The sequence below is a fragment of the Entelurus aequoreus genome, linkage group LG04, assembly GCF_033978785.1.
Source record: "Entelurus aequoreus isolate RoL-2023_Sb linkage group LG04, RoL_Eaeq_v1.1, whole genome shotgun sequence".
In the NCBI taxonomy this organism is placed as follows: domain Eukaryota; kingdom Metazoa; phylum Chordata; class Actinopteri; order Syngnathiformes; family Syngnathidae; genus Entelurus; species Entelurus aequoreus.
In genome coordinates, this window is record NC_084734.1 from 14,806,844 (window position 1) to 14,826,822 (window position 19,979).

The following is a 19,979-nucleotide window of genomic DNA, read 5'->3' on the forward strand; positions in this document are numbered from 1 at the left end:
TGAAAGACACGAAACGGTACATACCTTCAAGGACCTTCTAAGTTGCTGAGAGACTCAAAACGGTACATACCTTCAAGGACCTTCTAATTTGCTGAGAGACTCAAAACGGTACATACCTTCAAGGACCTTCTAAGTTGCTGAAAGACTCGAAACATTGCATACCTTCAAGGACCTTCTAAGTTGCTGAGAGACTCAAAACGGTACATACCTTCAAGGACCGTCTAAGTTTCTGAAAGACATGAAACTTTACATATCTTCAAGGACCTTCTAAGTTGCTGATAGACTCGAAACGGTACATACCTTCAGGGACCTTATAAGTTGCTGAGAGAATCGAAACGGTGCATACCTTCAAAGACCTTCTAAGTTGCTGAGAGACTCAAAACAGTACATACCTTCAAGGACCGTCTACGTTTCTGAAAGACTTGAAACTTTACATACCTTCAAGGACCTTCTAAGTTGCTGAAAGACTCGAAACGTTACATACCTTCAAGGACCTTCTAAGTTGCTAAAAGAATTGAAACGGTACGTAGCTTCAAGGACTTTCTACGTTGCTGAAAGACTTGAAACGGTACATACCTTCAAGGACCTTCTAAGTTGCGGAAACGGTACATACCTTCAAGGACCTTCTAAGTTGCTGAAAGACTCGAAACAGTGCATACCTTCAAGGACCTTATAAGTTGCTGAGAGACTCAAAACGGTACATACCTTCAAGGACCTTCTAAGTGGCTGAAAGACTCGAAACGGTGCATACCTTCAAGGACCTTCTAAGTTGCTGAGAGACTCAAAACGGTACATACCTTCAAGGACCATCTAAGTTGCTGAAAGACTCGAAACATTGCTTACCTTCAAGGACCTTCTAAGTTGCTGAGAGACTCAAAACGGTACATACCTTCAAGGACCTTCTAAGTTGCTGAAAGACTCGAAACGGTACGTACCTTCAAGGACCTTCTAAGTTGCTGAAAGAATTGAAACGGTACGTACCTTCAAGGACCTTCTAAGTTGCTGAAAGACTCGAAACGGTACATACCTTCAAGGACCTTCTAAGTTGCTAAAAGAATTGAAACGGTACGTACCTTCAAGGACTTTCTAAGTTGCTGAAAGACTTGAAACGGTACATACCTTCAAGGACCTTCTAAGTTGCTGAAAGACTTGAAACGGTGCATACCTTCAAGGACCTTATAAGTTGCTGAGAGACTCAAAACGGTACATACCTTCAAGGACCTTCTAAGTGTCTGAAAGACTCGAAACGGTGCATACCTTCAAGGACCTTCTAAGTTGCTGAGAGACTCAAAACGGTACATACCTTCAAGGACCTTCTAAGTTGCTGAAAGACTCGAAACATTGCATACCTTCAAGGACCTTCTAAGTTGCTGAGAGACTCAAAACGGTACATACATTCAAGGACCGTCTAAGTTTCTGAAAGACTTGAAACTTTACATACCTTCAAGGACCTTCTAAGTTGCTGAAAGACTCGAAACGGTACATACCTTCAGGGACCTTATAAGTTGCTGAGAGACATGAAACGGTACATACCTTCAAGGACCTTCTAAGTTGCTGAGAGACTCAAAACGGTACATACCTTCAAGGACCGTCTGTTTCTGAAAGACTTGAAACTTTACATACCTTCAAGGACCTTCTAAGTTGCTGAAAGACTCGAAACGGTACATACCTTCAAGGACCTTCTAAGTTGCTAAAATACTCGAAACATTGCATACCTTCAAGGACCTTCTAAGTTGCTGAGAGACTCAAAACGGTACATACCTTCAAGGACCTCTATGTTGTGGAAACGGTACATACCTCCAAGGACCTTATAAGTTGCTGAAAGACTCGAAACAGTGCATACCTTCAGGGACTTTATAAGTTGCTGTGAGACTCGAAACGGTGCATACCTTCAAGGACCTTCTAAGTTGCTGAGAGACTCAAAACGGTACATACCTTCAAGGACCGTCTACGTTTCTGAAAGACTTGAAACTTTACATACCTTCAAGGACCTTTTAAGTTGCTGAAAGACTCGAAACGGTACATACCTTCAGGGACCTTCTAAGTTGCTGAAAGAATTGAAACGGTACGTACCTTCAAGGACTTTCTAAGTTGCGTAAACGGTACATACCTTCAAGGACCTTCTAAGTTGCTGAAAGACTCGAAACGGTGCATACCTTCAAGGACCTTATAAGTTGCTGAGAGACTCAAAACGGTACATACCTTCAGGACCTTCTAAGTGGCTGAAAGACTCGAAACGGTGCATACCTTCAAGGACCTTCTAAGTTGCTGAGAGACTCAAAGCGGTACATACCTTCAAGGACCTTCTAAGTTGCTGAAAGACTCGAAACATTGCATACCTTCAAAGACCTTCTAAGTTGCTGAGAGACTCAAAACGGTACATACCTTCAAGGACCTTCTAAGTTTCTGAAAGACTTGAAACTTTACATACCTTCAAGGACCTTCTTAGTTGCTGAAAGACTCGAAACGGTACATACCTTCAAGGACCTTCTAAGTTGCTGAAAGACTCGAAACGGTACGTACCTTCAAGGACCTTCTAAGTTGCTGAAAGAGTTGAAACGGTACATACCTTCAAGGACCTTCTAAATTGCTGAAAGACTGGAAACGGTACATACCTTCAAGGACCTTCTAAATTGCTGAAAGACTGGAAACGGTACATACCTTCAAGGACCTTCTAAGTTGCTAAAAGAATTGAAACGGTACGTACCTTCAAGGACTTTCTAAGTTGCTGAAAGACTTGAAACGGTACATACCTTCAAGGACCTTCTAAGTTGCTGAAAGACTTGAAACGGTGCATACCTTCAAGGACCTTATAAGTTGCTGAGAGACTCAAAACGGTACATACCTTCAAGGACCTTCTAAGTGTCTGAAAGACTCGAAACGGTGCATACCTTCAAGGACCTTCTAAGTTGCTGAGAGACTCAAAACGGTACATACCTTCAAGGACCTTCTTAGTTGCTGAAAGACTCGAAACATTGCATACCTTCAAGGACCTTCTAAGTTGCTGAAAGACTCAAAACGGTGCATACCTTCAAGGACCTTCTAAGTTGCTGAGAGACTCAAAACGGTACATACCTTCAAGGACCGTCTACGTTTCTGAAAGACTTGAAACTTTACATACCTTCAAGGACCTTTTAAGTTGCTGAAAGACTCGAAACGGTACATACCTTCAAGGACCTTCTAAATTGCTGAAAGAATTGAAACGGTACGTACCTTCAAGGACTTTCTAAGTTGCTGAAAGACTTGAAACGGTACATACCTTCAACGACCTTCTAAGTTGCGTAAACGGTACATACCTTCAAGGACCTTCTATGTTGCTGAAAGACTCGAAACGGTGCATACCTTCAAGGACCTTATAAGTTGCTGAGAGACTCAAAACGGTACATACCTTCAAGGACCGTCTACGTTTCTGAAAGACTTGAAACTTTACATACCTTCAAGGACCTTTTAAGTTGCTGAAAGACTCGAAACGGTACATACCTTCAAGGACCTTCTAAATTGCTGAAAGAATTGAAACGGTACGTACCTTCAAGGACTTTCTAAGTTGCTGAAAGACTTGAAACGGTACATACCTTCAACGACCTTCTAAGTTGCGTAAACGGTACATACCTTCAAGGACCTTCTAAGTTGCTGAAAGACTCGAAACGGTGCATACCTTCAAGGACCTTATAAGTTGCTGAGAGACTCAAAGCGGTACATACCTTCAAGGACCTTCTAAGTTGCTGAAAGACACAAAACGGTACATACCTTCAAGGACCTTCTAAGTTTCTGAAAGACTTGAAACTTTACATACCTTCAAGGACCTTCTAAGTTGCTGAAAGACACAAAACGGTACATACCTTCAAGGACCTTCTAAGTTGCTGAGAGACTCAAAACGGTACATACCTTCAAGGACCTTCTAAGTTTCTGAAAGACTTGAAACTTTACATACCTTCAAGGACCTTCTTAGTTGCTGAAAGACTCGAAACGGTACATACCTTCAAGGACCTTCTAAGTTGCTGAAAGACTCGAAACGGTACGTACCTTCAAGGACCTTCTAAGTTGCCGAAAGAGTTGAAACGGTACATACCTTCAAGGACCTTCTAAATTGCTGAAAGACTGGAAACGGTACATACCTTCAAGGACCTTCTAAATTGCTGAAAGACTCGAAACTATACATACCTTCAAGGACCTTCTAAATTGCTGAAATAATTGAAACGATACTTACCTTCAAGGACCTCCTTCGCGGCAAACTTCAAGGGTGCCGGCCGAGGGCTAAGCTAGCTCAACAGGACCATCAGAGGTGTTTTTTGTCGGTGAAACATGCAAAATGGAGCGGTTTGTTTCCTCTGTCACGAGTAAGTATCTGACGACACACAGTTCTTTATTTTTTACAATTGTTTTTAATACAGCTTGGCGGGCAAATCGGCTATTAAATGAGCGCCATCAGGTAGGTAGGCTAACAAAGCTAATGCTAATCGGTTAGCTCGTGATGCTAACTGGAACTCTATATTAATTATTTTTGCTATATTTCAGTTTCCAATGTTTATAAACGTTTATTGTCTGTGTTCACAAGTATCCAATACTATTTTAAACATGATAAATAGTAGTTAGTGAACTCACATGGTAGTTACATTGTCACAAGATTTAGCTAATGTGCAGTCATGTGTTTGTTGCTCATATGTCATAAAAGCTGGAATATCAAGACACAATAAAGTCTCTAATTATGTCTTAGAATTGATTATTCTGGTCCAAGTATTGAAACAATTTTCAATCAATCAAAGTTTATTTATATAGCCCTAAACCACAAGTGTCTCAAAGGGCTGCACAAGCCACAACGACATCCTCGGCTCAGATCCCACTATCAGGGCAAGGAAAAACTCAACCCAATGGGGTGAAAACGCCCTTTTTTCCCCAGGACATGTCCGGTTCTCACTTGTTCTTTTTTTTTTACGTGAAGAAATTGTTAGTTTTTATTGTTTTTATTTGGGTCAATATCAATTTCGTCCGTATAGTTAGAGGTAAAAAATAAATGTAGATATTGCTGATATAGCCAATACTATTACATTAAGAAACATGTAAAGTCACTTATTAGACTTAAGAGTTAATCTTTCATGTTATCAGTTTGAGAACTTATTTTTTTCTTTTTTTCTCTTTCCCTTTTTCCTTTCTTTTATTGTAACTGGATTTGCGTATGTTCTGTAACTGGATCTGTGTACTGTTATTTTATTTTATTATTTTGAGCATTTTCTTTTTCTTTTCCTTTCTTTAATTTGTAATTTGATTTGTGTATGTTTTGTAACTGGATCTGTGTATTATTATTTTACTTTAAACTTTTTGAAAAGGACCCCAGGAAGAGTAGCCTGGCGTTTGTGCGTCGGCTAATGAGGATCCTCAATAAACAATATTATTATTTAATATATTTTACTCTTTGTCCAGTTAGACTTGTAAAGAGTGATATTATTTTCTTAAAAGGGTGATTTTTTTTCAAACGGTACCAGGGTTTTTTTGATAAATTTGAAGACTTTGATTTGTGATCACAACCCATCGCAATTCAAAGCGGTTGCCAAGCAACCAGAAGCTACACAAAAGTTTGAAGCCGTTTTTAAAGTGCTTCCGACGACACAGAGTGAGATAAGTTGACAGGCTGACGCCTCAAGTTGATCTCTGAACGGCGCAAGGTACGAAATTGTTGAAATAAACAAGTTAAAAGTGCCGCAAGTAGCTAAAAAAGCAACTCCGTTAGCGAGCTGATACGTTGATGTCAGCTAGCTGCTGTGATGTCAAAATTTAAAGAAAATCTCAAATCCTGAAACCTTCGGTGTCATCTAAATCAAATGATTCTCTGGACACAGGACACGAGGGAAAGCAAGATTTGATGCTGGACACAGGACATGATGGGAAGCAAGGCTTGATGCTAAAAAAAAATAGTTGCTGACCTCAAAAGAGAACACAAAGCAGACCTGGAAAGATTAACAAGAGAGCTTAAAGAGGATCTGAGAAAAGCATCAACAGAACAGTCTGCGGGAAAATCTAGAAAGTCCGCAAAGTCCGAATAACAACATAAAGGACTTTCAGGAAATGCGTCAAGAAATGAGGATTCTTCAAGAAGTTATTGCAGTGAAACGAAACAACATGAGTAATATCGTAGATGAAATGGATCAGGATAAACGAATGATTGATATCATCGTGACAGGGCACCGAATCAAACGAAGATCCTAGGCGAAAGCTGTGAATAATGGAGGCCAACCAGATGAAATGGATGTTGCCTCAGCGGAACAGCAAGTGGTCAACTTCCTGCATTCAAAGGAAATTGAAATCAACATTAATACCATCGAAACATGCGTCCCACTAAATGGAAGAAACAACAACACCACTCCAGTCATCCGTGTGAAACTTGTTAACAGAAAATCTAAAATGGCACTGCTGAAACAGGTAAAGAAGCTGAAGGGAACAAATGTTTTCATGATTTAGCATCTCACAAAACGTAATGCTGAAATCGCCAAGAAAGCACGCGACTTGAGAAAGCAGAGGAAAATTCAGGGAACTTGGCGCACCAACTGTAAAATCTACATCGAGCTGAACAGAGGTCCAGAAGCAAGAGTCCTTGTTGTCCATGACATCAAGGACCTGGACAAATATTAACGTTGACACTGCTTCCACAACGAACGATGATAATGGAGTCTGACGGAAAACCAAACACCTAAATTCAGCACCAACACTACTATTTTACAAGGGACCACTAAACAAGAAGACCTAGATTCAGAAGCGCATCCACTTACACTTGTAGAAATTATTGAAACAACATCAAAGATTGTTGAGCAAGAAAATATGGAACTGAAACACTTCTGCAACAAAGACCACAAAAACCAGGATTTGGACAATGGTATATATCCAGATTAGGGCTGCAACAACTAATCGATTAAAATCGATTGTAAAAATAGTTGGCGATTAATTTAGTTATCGATTCGTTGGATCTATGCTATGCGCAGAGGCTACTTTATTTTTTATTTTATTTTTTATAAACCTTTATTTATAAACTGCAACATTTACAAACAGCTGAGAAACAATAATCAAAATAAGTACGGTGCCAGTATGCTGTTTTTTTTTCAATAAAATACTGGAAAGGATATAAATGTAGTTTGTCTCTTTCCCGGGGATCGAACCCAGGACCCTCTTATTGTGAGGCGCACACACTAACCCCTGTTTCACGGTGCTGCCCTCCATGAAAACAACTCAATAAAAAGCAGAAACTGTTTAAATCAGCTGACCAGACAACATCTCGTGACAACCTCTCAGGAAGGCAACGGTTGTGGCCGAAACCGTCAGGTACGGAAATAAACACAGGTCTGGCTATAAGGATAACAAGATCACATCATTTTTTGAAGACCTTATGAACCTCTTTGGATTACTGAAAAGGGGTGAATTAAATAAGCTCTGCTTCTTCTTGGTCCTTTTCAAACATGTTGAAAAGAGAAACTAGAAATTGTGATGCATCATGTTGTATGCATGCATGTTCGAAATAAACCCAAACTCAACGCAACTGAACACATTTTTTGTATGATTATTTCATTTTAGAGATTATAAAGTTATTTATTCAGCTTTGAATCTTATTAAATAGATATGCTTAACATGTTGAGCTTATCTGAATTTGTATATTTTATTGTTGATAGTTTTTTGTAGTCTATCAATCAATCAATCAATCAATCAATGTTTATTTATATAGCCCTAAATCACAAGTGTCTCAAAGGGCTGTACAAGCCACAACGACATCCTCGGTACAGAGCCCACATACGGGCAAGGAAAAACTCACCCCAGTGGGACGTCGGTGAATGACTATGAGAAACCTTGGAGAGGACCGCATATGTGGGTAACCCCCCCCCTCTAGGGGAGACCGAAAGCAACGGATGTCGAGTGGGTCTGACATAACATTGTGAAAGTCCAGTCCACAGTGGATCCAACACATCAGCGGGAGTCCAGTCCACAGCGGGGCCAACAGGAAACCATCCCGAGCGGAGACGGGTCAGCAGCGCAGAGATGTCCCCAACCGATGCACAGGCTAGTGGTCCACCCGGGGTCCCGGCTCTGGACAGCCAGCACTTCATCCATGGCCACCGGACCTATGCAACTCCCCCTCGCAAGGGACAGGGGAGAAGAGGAGAGAAGAAAAGAAACGGCAGATCAACTGGTCTAAAAAAGGGGGGGTCTATTTAAAGGCTAGATTATACAAATGAGTTTTAAGATGGGACTTAAATGCTTCTACTGAGGTAGCATCTCTAACTGTTACCGGGAGGGCATTCCAGAGTACTGGAGCCCGAATAGAAAACGCTCTATAGCCCGCAGACTTTTTTTTGGCTCTGGGAATCACTAATAAGCCGGAGTTCTTTGAACGCAGATTTCTTGTCGGGACATATGGTACAATACAATCGGCGAGATAGGCAGGAGCTTGACCGTGTAGTATTTTATACGTAAGTAGTAAAACCTTAAAGTCGCATCTTAAGTGCACAGGAAGCCAGTGCAAGTGAGCCAGTATAGGCGTAATATGATCAAACTTTCTTGTTTTTGTCAAAAGCCTTGCAGCCGCATTTTGTACCAACTGTAATCTTTTAATGCTAGACATAGGGAGGCCCGAAAATAATACGTTACAGTAATCGAGACGAGACGTAACGAACGCATGAATAATGATCTCAGCGTCGCTAGTGGACAAGATGGAACGAATTTTAGCGATATTACGGAGATGAAAGAAGGCCGTTTTAGTAACACTCTTAATGTGTGACTCAAACGAGAGAGTTGGGTCGAAGATAATACCCAGATTCTTTACCGAGTCTCCTTGTTTAATTGTTTGGTTGTCAAATGTTAAGGTGGTATTATTAAATAGATGTTGGTGTCTAGCAGGACCGATAATCAGCATTTCCGTTTTCTTAGCGTTGAGTTGCAAAAAGTTAGCGGACATCCATTGTTTAATTTCATTAAGACACGCCTCCAGCTGACTACAGTCCGGCGTGTTGGTCAGCTTTAGGGGCATGTAGAGTTGAGTGTCATCAGCATAACAGTGAAAGCTAACACCGTACTTGCGTATGATGTCACCCAGCGGCAGCATGTAAATACTAAAGAGTGCAGGGCCAAGAACCGAACCCTGGGGAACTCCGCACGTTACCTTGACATAGTCCGAGGTCACATTGTTATGGGAGACGCACTGCATCCTGTCAGTAAGATAAGAGTTAAACCAAGACAAGGCTAAGTCTGACATACCAATACGTGTTTTGATACGCTCTAATAAAATATTATGATCGACGGTATCGAAAGCGGCGCTAAGATCAAGAAGCAGCAACATAGATGACGCATCAGAATCCATCGTTAGCAATAGATCATTAGTCATTTTTGCGAGGGCTGTCTCCGTAGAGTGATTTGCCCTGAAACCGGATTGAAAAGGTTCACAGAGATTGTTAGTCACTAAGTGTTCATTTAGCTGCTGTGCAACAGTTTTTTCGAGAATTTTGGAAATAAACGGAAGGTGGGAGACCGGTCGGTAGTTTACCATGAGGTCAGGATCGAGGTTAGGTCTTTTGAGCAGAGGATGAATAACCGCTTTTTTGAATGCTAGGGGAACAGTGCCGGAGGAAAGTGATAAGTTTATAATATTTAACACTGATGGACCTAATAATACAAACAGTTCCTTGATAAGTTTCCCAGGAAGTGGGTCAAGTAAACATGTTGTTTGTTTTATCCCACTTACACGCTGTAATAATTCCTCTAATGTTATTTCATCAAAAATAGAGAGACTATTTTGGAGGGCAGTGTCCGTCGTATATACAGTCGTATTTGTGTTAATAGAGCCCAGTTGTAGCTGGGATGCGTTGTCTTTAATCTCCTTTCTAATGAGTTCAATTTTCTTATTAAAGAAATTCATAAAATCATCTGCCGAGTGGGTGGAGCTACTGGGAGGAGTCCCTTGTTGGGTTAGCGATGCTACTGTACTAAACAGAAATTTAGGATCGTTTTTGTTGAGGCGGATGAGATTTGAGTAGTATTTAGCTTTAGCTAAGGTAAGCATGCGTTTATAAGTTATTAAACTATCACTCCATGCTTGATGGAAAACCTCAAGTTTAGTCGCGCGCCATTTGCGTTCCAGTTTTCTACATGATAATTTATGAGCTCTAATTTCTTCTGTAAACCATGGAGTGCGCCTTTTAGGGGCCCTTTTTTGCTTTAGCGGTGCTATACTATCAATAATTTCGCGCAAGGCATCGTCAAAGTTGTTAGTGAGTTTATCAATAGAGCCGACATAATTTGGGAATGGTGCTATTACCGAAGGCAGTAGGTCAGCAAGTCTACAGCGTAGGCATACTTTAAATTAGGGATGTGCCAATCAATCGTGAAAAAGTATATGATCGGCCATTGCTGATTTATTTTTTTTAATGCCGATCACAAACACCAAACCTGTCTGACTAACACTTTATTTTTGTTCCCCCAGTTGACAATTATGTATCTCCATACACTGTGTGGAGCTGGTCCCCTAAATGATAATAATAATCACCTCCATTATGACACGTAAACGGCATTTTCTAGTTTCTTAAGTATCATTATCAAGTAACATTATCGCTGTGTGATAAGACTAAACATGTTACACACCGAGCCAGGAGCAGGCTTGCTAATAGCTAAGCCAACTGCTAAAATAGCTTGAAACAACACCAAAAAGTAAGTGCATAGTAAACTTTGAGAAGTCCAGATGGACAATAGAGGACTGTAAGGGCCAAAACCACATGATTTAAACAAGTAATAGAGAATAATTTTTAGTTGTGTTTAGTTATTGTGTACTTCTGACATGGTTTTGCTAAGACAATTGTGTGGAATAAAAGAAAATAGTTTAAATATTGCGTTGATATTGTTGTTACAGTGCCAATAGCACTCACCTTAAAAAACTGGAAACATTTACAGTTAATACATGTGATCCGTATCAGGATTGATATCAGCCCATCTCACTCATAGATGATCGGAATCGGCAGCAAAAAACCCTGATTAGAAGGCGTCTTTGAGTAATCAATCAATCAATCAATCAATCAAAGTTTATTTAAATAGCCCTGAATCACAAATGCCTTAAAGGGCTGCACAAACCACAACTACATCCTCGGCTCTGATCCCACATCAGGGCAAGAAAAAACTAAACCCAAACTTTGACTATCATTTGAGTATCACCTTGCCGAGTTGGTCAAGTGTCCTGGTTATCGGTATGGGTGTAACGGTACGTGTATTTGTATTGAACCGTTTCGGTACGGTGGTTTCGGTTCGGTTCGGAGGTCTACCGAACGAGTTTCCACACGGACATATTAAATAGCGTAACGCACGTTGTGTAAACAATGCACACCGAGGCACAACACCCGGCATGCTAGCAGCGACCGGGCTACTACAACATGCAAAAGCCAGAGCTGGAAGACCCTCCTGCCTCGTTAATATCTCCCGTTTGAGAACACTTCGGCTTCGCGGTGCGATACAACAATGGAAGAAGGAGGTTTGCCGACATTGTTCAGCAGTAGTAGGGTATGCTTCTGACAACACGTCAGACATGCTAACCCATTTGAAGCGTCACCACCCCCAAGTGAACATCGCTTCAACGAAGATAAAGACGAGCGTTGGGCAAACACCGCATTCAAGCAGCCTCTCCTCGGCGAGTCAGGCAGGGCTAAAGCAATAACAAATGCCGTTGGTGTTTTTATAGCAGCAGATTTAAGACCATATTGCATTAAAAACTAGATTTTGACCCACTGAGACATTGTAACTGCAAGCAGGTCTGCTCTTTCTGCAGACAATGTGGATAAACTGATTTTTCTGGCAAAAAACATGAAGATTGAGTGAAAGTGACCAGGGTTAAAGGCTGGGGGGGGGAAGAAAAGTTAATCTGAGGCTGAGTTGACTTGAAACTATTTAATGTTGCACTTTTTATATGTAGAAGAAAATTGTATTTAATATGAGCAACAACTTGAGGCAGTTTAATGTTGATTAACGTGGACCCCGACTTAAACAAGTTGAAAAACTTATTGGGGTGTTACCATTTAGTGGTCAATTGTACGGAATATGTACTGTACTGTGCAATCTACTAATAAAAGTCTTGATCAATCAGTCAAAAAAAGCACTTTATACGTAGAAAGGTTTTGTTAAGAAACCATTCTGAGCCTTATCTTATTTAGTTTTTATTTTATATATGTTGACCACATTAACCCTGGCAATGGACCCTGTGTGTATATGTATGTTATTGTTATGCTTAGCATTCATGACTGCCTGCTGTTGCACTGATCAGCCCAGTGGTGGCTCACATCCATCACACACACAGCTATTTTAAAGCAATGTTAAAAGGATAAAGCCATTGTTTACAAATTTGGTAAATAAATAACCAAAAAAATTTATATTTTGTTGTTTTCTTACTGTACCGAAAATGAACCTAACCGTGACCTCTAAACCGTGGTACGTACCGACCCGAAATTTTTGTGTACCGTTACACCCTTAGTTATCAGTAATCAAAATATGGTCACTCTAAGAGTCTAGACAAAAACATACATCCTTCTTTTGCATTTGATTTCAATAAAGGATTTGAGTAAGTTTCTTTAACTGAATAATACTAGAATTGTTGCCATTTTGTAATTCACGATTCCATCTTTCAATGTAAAAAGTGAGGCGCTTCTTTGTTCAGGCCTCACAGAGAGCCTTCTGCAGAGTCAGCAAACCGATTCCAGTGATGTCATTGAGAAGATCTTCTCTGAAATTTCTGGTCTGGAGGATAACGTGAAAATCGTGGATCCTCAGGTTGATTCGACCATTGGAAATGTGACAGATGTCATCTGCATGACAGTGATGTAAAACTCATCTCTTTCTGTGTCACAGCTTGAGGAGTGTGCCATCCAGCTGTGGAACTGGGCTGTTAGTAAGAATGTAGGTGCCTCCTTGAGTAAAAGTCAGAAAGCTAAAGGTAGAAGAGCACATTTTTGGAAATACTGTGTGTTTAATTAAAGGTGGCTTGTCAAGCCTGTGTTATTTTTGCAGTGCGCCATGCTGCATGCCGCCTGCTGTACTGCAGTGAGCCTGATCATCCAACAGAGGGCATCATCCGCAAGCAGATCCTAGTGAGTGGATGCCTGTGAGTGCTTAATAAAACTCCAAAGAGGATAAACTGGATTTGCCCGACTTTATTCTTTACAGATGGCCAGCAGAACTGGAAGGACCTGGCTGGACTGCAAGAATCCCCACATGGCAGATCACTTCCTCAGGCTTGGTGTCAAGGTGACGAAAGACAATAAACTCTTAAATTGAGAGCGCGTTGATCCGACGTCCTCACATTCTTTCTGATGTCTGTCTCCAGAGCGTGGAAACTCTCTACAACCAGCTCGCATCCAGAGGTGACGGTGCATCTGACCTCAGCTCATGCAAAATGGATGTGGAGAAGGACCTGCTCCGAGTCATCTCCTATCAGGCAGAATCGGTGGGGCTGTCACGACACCTGCGACGTGAATGTTTGTTCTTGTGAGGTTTGGCAGCTGAGCAAGTGCTATTCTGACAGACTCGCCGCGTGAGACAGTTAAAATGTGAAGTGAGAAACAATGAGCGAGCGAAATCGGAAGTTAATGCATCTTTCTTGCTCTGCAGGCTTTAATCCAAGGGAGTCACCAAGAGGCTGTTGGCTATGTGCAGCGTTGTAAAGACATCTTACAGCGCCTACCATCACAAGTACACACAACCCGCTCGAATCTACACAGCCTTTTACACTGCACAGTTCAATACATTCAGTTATAGCAGGGGTCGGCAACCCAAAATGTTGAAATAGCCATATTGGAAAGGATCCAGCACCCCCCGCGACCCCGAAAGGAACAAGTGGTAGAAAATGGATGGATGGATGGACCAAAAATAAAAAAATTAAATCTGTCTGGACCCGCAAAAAATTAAAAGTCTTATGTAAGTGTTATAACGAAGGCAACACATTATGTAAGTGTCTATTTTAGCTATATTAGCCTACTATCAAAGGCTGATGCAAATCTTCGTTGACTTTTTATTCTACACATTTTTGCAACATTGGAAATCATTAGTAAAATGGAGGCTTCTCACAGGATGAGATAACTTCTGGAAATTACTAGCTCAAAATGGCCAAAGGTGCAGATATGTGTGTCCAAGTTAAAAAAGGAAACGGCAGGCTGTCTTCTTCTAATGGATGTATTACAATCTTTGCAAGCTGGGTAACATTTGCTGTGGTCTGGAACAACACGGCACATAAACAACTCTGAGAAATGCAGCCAATATTACCTACAGATAATGTGTCATGAACATGCAAATATAAATTAAAAACACAGAGGACATAAGTAAAGGAAGTTAAATGAGCTCAAATATACCTATAAACGAGACATAATGATGCAATATGTACATACTGCTAGCCTAAATAACATGTTAGCATCGATTAGCTTGCAGTCATGGATTGACCAAATATGCCTGATAAGCAAGCACTCCAGCAAATAAATAAAATCAACGAAGCTCACCTTTGTGCATTCACGCACAGCATAAAACGTTTGGTGGACAAAATGAGACAAAGAAGGAGTGGCATAAAACACGTCTTTCTGTGGCAGCATCGTAGAAAGTTGTACATGTGAACAAACTACGATGAGTTCAAGGATCGCTGAAATTAGTAGGACAAAACGGTGCTCGCCAAATACTCTCATCAGTGAAACATGTACAACATAAACAGTGGGATTTCTGACAATTATGAAGGTTTGTGTCATGTTTGTTTTCCTACAGAAAATATAGTAAAACAAAAAATATATTTTTTTATTTATGTTTTTCCATTTTCACACATCTCTGAAAGAGGTCTAGGAAGCCACTTGGTAGGCGCTAAAGAGCTGCGGGTTGCTGACCCCCGAGTTATGGAATGCTGGATAATCCCTGACTTTTCCTATTCAGAAACTATTTGTCCCATAGAAAACACAGATACTCTGTTCCAAGGTCAAAGGCAATTTTTGATACACATTTTAACGCCGGTAACTGTTATACAAGTAAGTTTACCAAAAAGTTAAAGGCCTACTGAAATGAATTTTTTTTATTTAAACGGGCATAGCAGATCTATTCTATGTGTCATACTTGATCATTTCGCGATATTGCCATATTTTTGCTGAAAGGATTTAGTATAGAACAACGACGATAAAGATTGCAACTTTTGGTATCTGATAAAAAAAGGCTTGCACCTACCGGAAGTAGCGTGACGTAGTCAGTTGAACATATACGCAAAGTTCCCTATTGTTTACAATGATGGCCGCATGAAGTGAGAGAGATTCGGACCGAGAAAGCGACAATTTCCCCATTAATTTGAGCGAGGATGAAAGATTTGTGGATGAGTAAAGTGCAAGTGAAGGACTAGTGGGGAGTTGAAGCTATTCAGATAGGGAAGATGCTGTGAGAGCCGGGGGTGACCTGATATTCAGCTGGGAATGACTACAACAGTAAATAAACACAAGACATATATATACTCTATTAGCCACAACACAACCAGGCTTATATTTAATATGCTGGTTGAGAAATGTAGACTCTCATTTTCAAGAGGATATAGTATCCGAGGTGGTTTAAAATACAAATCCGTGATCCACAATAGAAAAAGGAGAGAGTGTGGAATCCAATGAGCCAGCTTGTACCTAAGTTACGGTCAGAGCGAAAAAAAATATGTATTTCACTGCATTCTAGTCCGTCACTCTAACGTTCCTCGTCCACAAATCTTTCATCCTCGCTCAAATTAATGGGGTAATCGTCCGAATCGCTCTAGCTGCGTTGAAAACAATAGGAAAATATGAGGGAGTGAACAACTGACAACGTCACGCTACTTCCGGTAGGGGCAAGGTTTTTTTTTTATCAGAGACCAAAAGTTGCGAACTTTATCGACGTTGTTCTATACTAAATCCTTTCAGCAAAAATATGGCAATATCGCAAAATGATCAAGTATGACACATAGAATGGATCTGCTATTCCCGTTTAAATAAAAAAAAATTCATTTCAGTAGGCCTTTAAACGCAAGAAATTGCTTATTGAAAGATGTATTATAATATTATATTTCCTATATGAAAAAATGGCATTAAAAAATAGCCAGTAGACATCAAAACGCCTCAATTAAATGTTTTATTCAGCCCCTTAAGTCAACCAGCAGCTATACAATTATAAAATTATATTACTTAGTAGACGATATGTCCAAAATATTACATTTTATGACAGTCCACATATGTTGACACACACACACGTGGACGGAGGATTGTCTCTCCCTCTTTACAGCACGAGTACCTCTTTTCTCAGCCGTGTGTCTACCTTTTCAGAGTTTGCACATACTTTTCAGACGTGCCAGATAAAGACGCAAAATAGCGCCTGCAGAACAGTGATTACCCTTGATAAATCACATTCCGCGTACTGAATGATTATATTTGCATCCAGTATTGTGGGTATTCTGATGACCGCCATACATTCCTTATATTTTTAAAAATATATGATATTAATGAACACATAGATATATATACATACATATATATGTATATATATATGTGTACATACAGTCACGATCAAAAGTTTACATACACTTGTAAAGAACATAATGTCATGGCTGTCTTGAGTTTCCAATTATTTCTACAACTGGTATTTTTTTGTGATAGAGTAATTGGAGCACATACTTGTTGGTCACAAAAAACATTCATGAAGTTTGGTTCTTTTATGAATTTATTATGGGTTTACTGAAAATGTGACCAAATGTGCTGCGTCAAAAGTATACACACAGCAATGTTAACATTTGGTTACATGTCCCTTGGCAAGTTTCACTGCAATAAGGCGCTTCTGGTAGCCATCCACAAGCTTCTGGCTGAATTTTTGACCACTCCTCTTGACAAAATTCATCTGTTATCACATGGACAGAGATAAGACCTTTTGGAGGAAAGATCTGTTCATTCTGCTCACATAAGAGACAATCCTCTGCCCACAAGTTTAGTGGATCATCTTTGTGTGTGATATTTGTAGATCAGGCTCTTAATGTATTTTTTGACTGTTGCAGACTACGTACCTTTCCCTGATGTGCTACAACTTCGGAATAGACACTTACAACCAACAAAAGTATGAAGACAGCGCATTCTGGTTACGGTAAATATAATATGTCATTTGTGTACCCACACCGTACTGTAGAAACAGTAAAGGGGTTTGCATATTTGTATATTTCAGGCAAAGCTATGACATAGGCAAGATAAATGTGAAGTATGCTCCTGAAGCAAAGGTCCAGGTAAGATAACACTGCATAGTTCTCTGGACACAATTTATTTAGTATTGCATCATACTGAGATTTTTACCATTCCCCCATTTTTACTAAAAACACACACTAAATTTCATACCTAATAAAGTGTCCAGTAAGTGTATAGTTTATCTATACAAACTTGAAATGACTCAATTTATTGTGTTGTGTTTACCCAACTTCAGGCAAAGGTTTTGCGTCTCTTGGCCACAGTTCTTTTCGAGTGGGACGCTCAAAGGTTTCGCGAAGAGACTCTTACTGCTGTCGACTTGGCCAACAAGGTGAAATACGAAAATGAAACAGTCCTGCTCATGGTCTCAGTCATACGCGAGTCAATGCATTTTGCAGCATCTGCAAAAACAAATACCAAAATCTGGGATTCCCTGTAACCAGCAACTCTGTGCCAATGTTGTCAGGAGTGTGTGAGCGCCCAGGGGCTGTACTTAAAAATCACAATACTCTTGAGATGTGGGGCCTCCGATGAAATCGTCAGAGCAGGTTAGTTATTAGACACAAAGCATCCATTAAGAACCTGTTTATCATAGTTAGCTGCAGGGCTTTCAAAAAGATGTGTTAGTGGGAGATGCAGAATATCAAATTTTTGCATGATGTTTGAATGTATGTCTTATGTTAGTTAGTGTATATGAAGAGACAACATTTTACCCTGTGTTCCAAATTATTATGCAAATTGGATTTAAGAGTCAAAACATTTTTGCTTTTTTTGTTTTTCCATTAAACTCATGGATAGTATTGTGTCTCAAGGCTCTGTAGATCATTGAGATCAATCTCAGACACCTGTGATAAATAGTCCCCCAGGTCAGCACAGTCAAAGGAAAACTGCTTAAAAGTGATGTTCCACATTATTAAAGGCCTACTCAAATGAGATTTTCTTATTCAAACAGGGATAGCAGATCCATTCTATGTGTCATACTTGATCATTTCGCGATATTGCCATATTTTTTCTGAAAGGATTTAGTAGAGAACATCGACGATAAAGTTCGCAACTTTTGGTCGCTGATAAAAAAGCCTTGCCTGTACCGGAAGTAGCGTGATGTCACAGGTTGTGGAGCTCCTCACATCTGCACATTGTTTACAATCATGGACACAAGCAGCGAGAGCGATTCGAACCGAGAAAGCGACGATTTCCCCATTAATTTGAGCGAGGATGAAAGATTTGTGGATGAGGAAAGTGAGAGTGAAGGACTAGAGGGCAGTGGAAGCGATTCAGATAGGGAAGATGCTGTGAGAGGCGGGTGGGACCTGATATTCAGCTGGGAATGACTAAAACAGTAAATAAACACAATACATATATATACTCTATTAGCCACAACACAACCAGGCTTATATTTAATATGCCACAAATTAATCCCACATAACAAACACCTCCCCCCTCCCGTCCATATAACCCGCCAATACAAATCAAACACCCGCACAACACACTCAATCCCACAGCCCAAAGTACCGTTCACCTCCCCAAAGTTCATACAGCACATATATTTCCCCAAAGTTACGTACGTGACATGCACAAAGCGGCACGCACGTACGGGCAAGCGATCAAATGTTTGGAAGCCGCAACTGCGTACTCACGGTAGCGCATATCCAACTCAAAGTCCTCCTGGTAAGAGTCTCTGTTGTCCCATCACCACAAGCATGCATATCCAACTCAAAGTCCTCCTGGTAAGAGTCTATGTTGTCCCAGTTCTCCACAGGCCAATGGTAAAGCTTGACTGTCATCGTTCGGGAATGTAAACAATGAAACACCGGCTACGACGTAGCCGCTACGTGTTTGTGTTGCTGCAGCCGGCCGCTAATACACCGCTTCCCACCTACAGCTTTCTTCTTTGCTATCTCTATTGTTCATTAAACAAATTGCAAAAGATTCACCAACACAGATGTCCAGAAAACTGTGGAATTTTGCGATGAAAACAGACGACTTAATAGCTGGCCACAATGGTGTCCCAAAATGTCCGCTACAATCCGTGACGTCACGCACAAACGTCATCATACCGAGACGTTTTCAGCAGGATATTTCGCGGGAAATTTAAAATTGCACTTTACTAATCTAACCCGGCCGTATTGGCATGTGTTGCAATGTTAAGATTTCATCATTGATGTATAAACTATCAGACTGCGTGGTCGGTAGTAGTGGGTTTCAGTAGGCCTTTAAGCAGGCCACAGGTTTCAAGCGATATGGGGAAGAAAAACGATCTCTCTGCTGCTGAAAAGCGTAAGATAGAACACTGCCTTGCTCAGGGTATGAAAACATTAGATATATCCAAAAAACTTATGCGCGATCATCGAACTGTAAATACATTTGTTGCTAATTCAGAGCACAGGCGAGTTCGCGCAGATAAAGGCAAAATAAAAAAAATCTCTGCCAGACAACTTCATTGGATTAAGAGAGAAGCTGCTAAAAGGCCAATGCAAAGCAACACATAGATATCTGAAGCCGCTGGTGCCTCTGGAGTCCCACGAACCTCAAGGTGTAGGATCCTCAAGAAGTTTGCAAGTTTGCTTAAAGCTAATATTCGGTCACCCTTAAACAATGCTCACAAGCAGAAACGGTTGCAGTGGGCTCAGGAATACATGAAGACTAATTTTCAAACAGTTTTGTTTAGCGATTAGTGCAGTGCAACTCTAGATGGCCCAGGTGGCTGAAGCAGCGGATGGTTGGTGAATGGCCGCAATGTCCCAACAAGGCTGAGACGGCAGCAAGGGG

The 19,979-nt window shown here is 40.6% G+C and overlaps 1 protein-coding gene across 3 annotated transcripts in view; it reads left to right on the forward strand.

Annotated features, from left to right (window-relative positions):
- Positions 1-4,188: 4,188 nt before the first annotated feature.
- tex11 (testis expressed 11) overlaps positions 4,189-19,979 on the forward strand; it is a 28,315-nt gene continuing 12,524 nt past the window's right edge. For 2 of the 3 annotated variants that reach the window (XR_009825841.1, XM_062044286.1), the window contains exons 1-11: positions 4,189-4,337; positions 12,665-12,777; positions 12,856-12,940; positions 13,015-13,094; positions 13,171-13,251; positions 13,331-13,450; positions 13,615-13,695; positions 17,030-17,115; positions 17,194-17,251; positions 17,446-17,541; positions 17,677-17,758. Coding sequence is in view for 2 of the 3 variants with exons in the window: in XM_062044286.1 (XP_061900270.1) it covers positions 4,310-4,337; positions 12,665-12,777; positions 12,856-12,940; positions 13,015-13,094; positions 13,171-13,251; positions 13,331-13,450; positions 13,615-13,695; positions 17,030-17,115; positions 17,194-17,251; positions 17,446-17,541; positions 17,677-17,758 (910 nt within the window). In the remaining variant the exon portion in view is untranslated. Of the gene's footprint in view, positions 4,338-12,664; positions 12,778-12,855; positions 12,941-12,983; positions 13,095-13,170; positions 13,252-13,330; positions 13,451-13,614; positions 13,696-17,029; positions 17,116-17,193; positions 17,252-17,445; positions 17,542-17,676; positions 17,759-19,979 lie in introns of all 3 variants that reach the window. The other variant, XM_062044288.1, reaches the window with a different exon arrangement.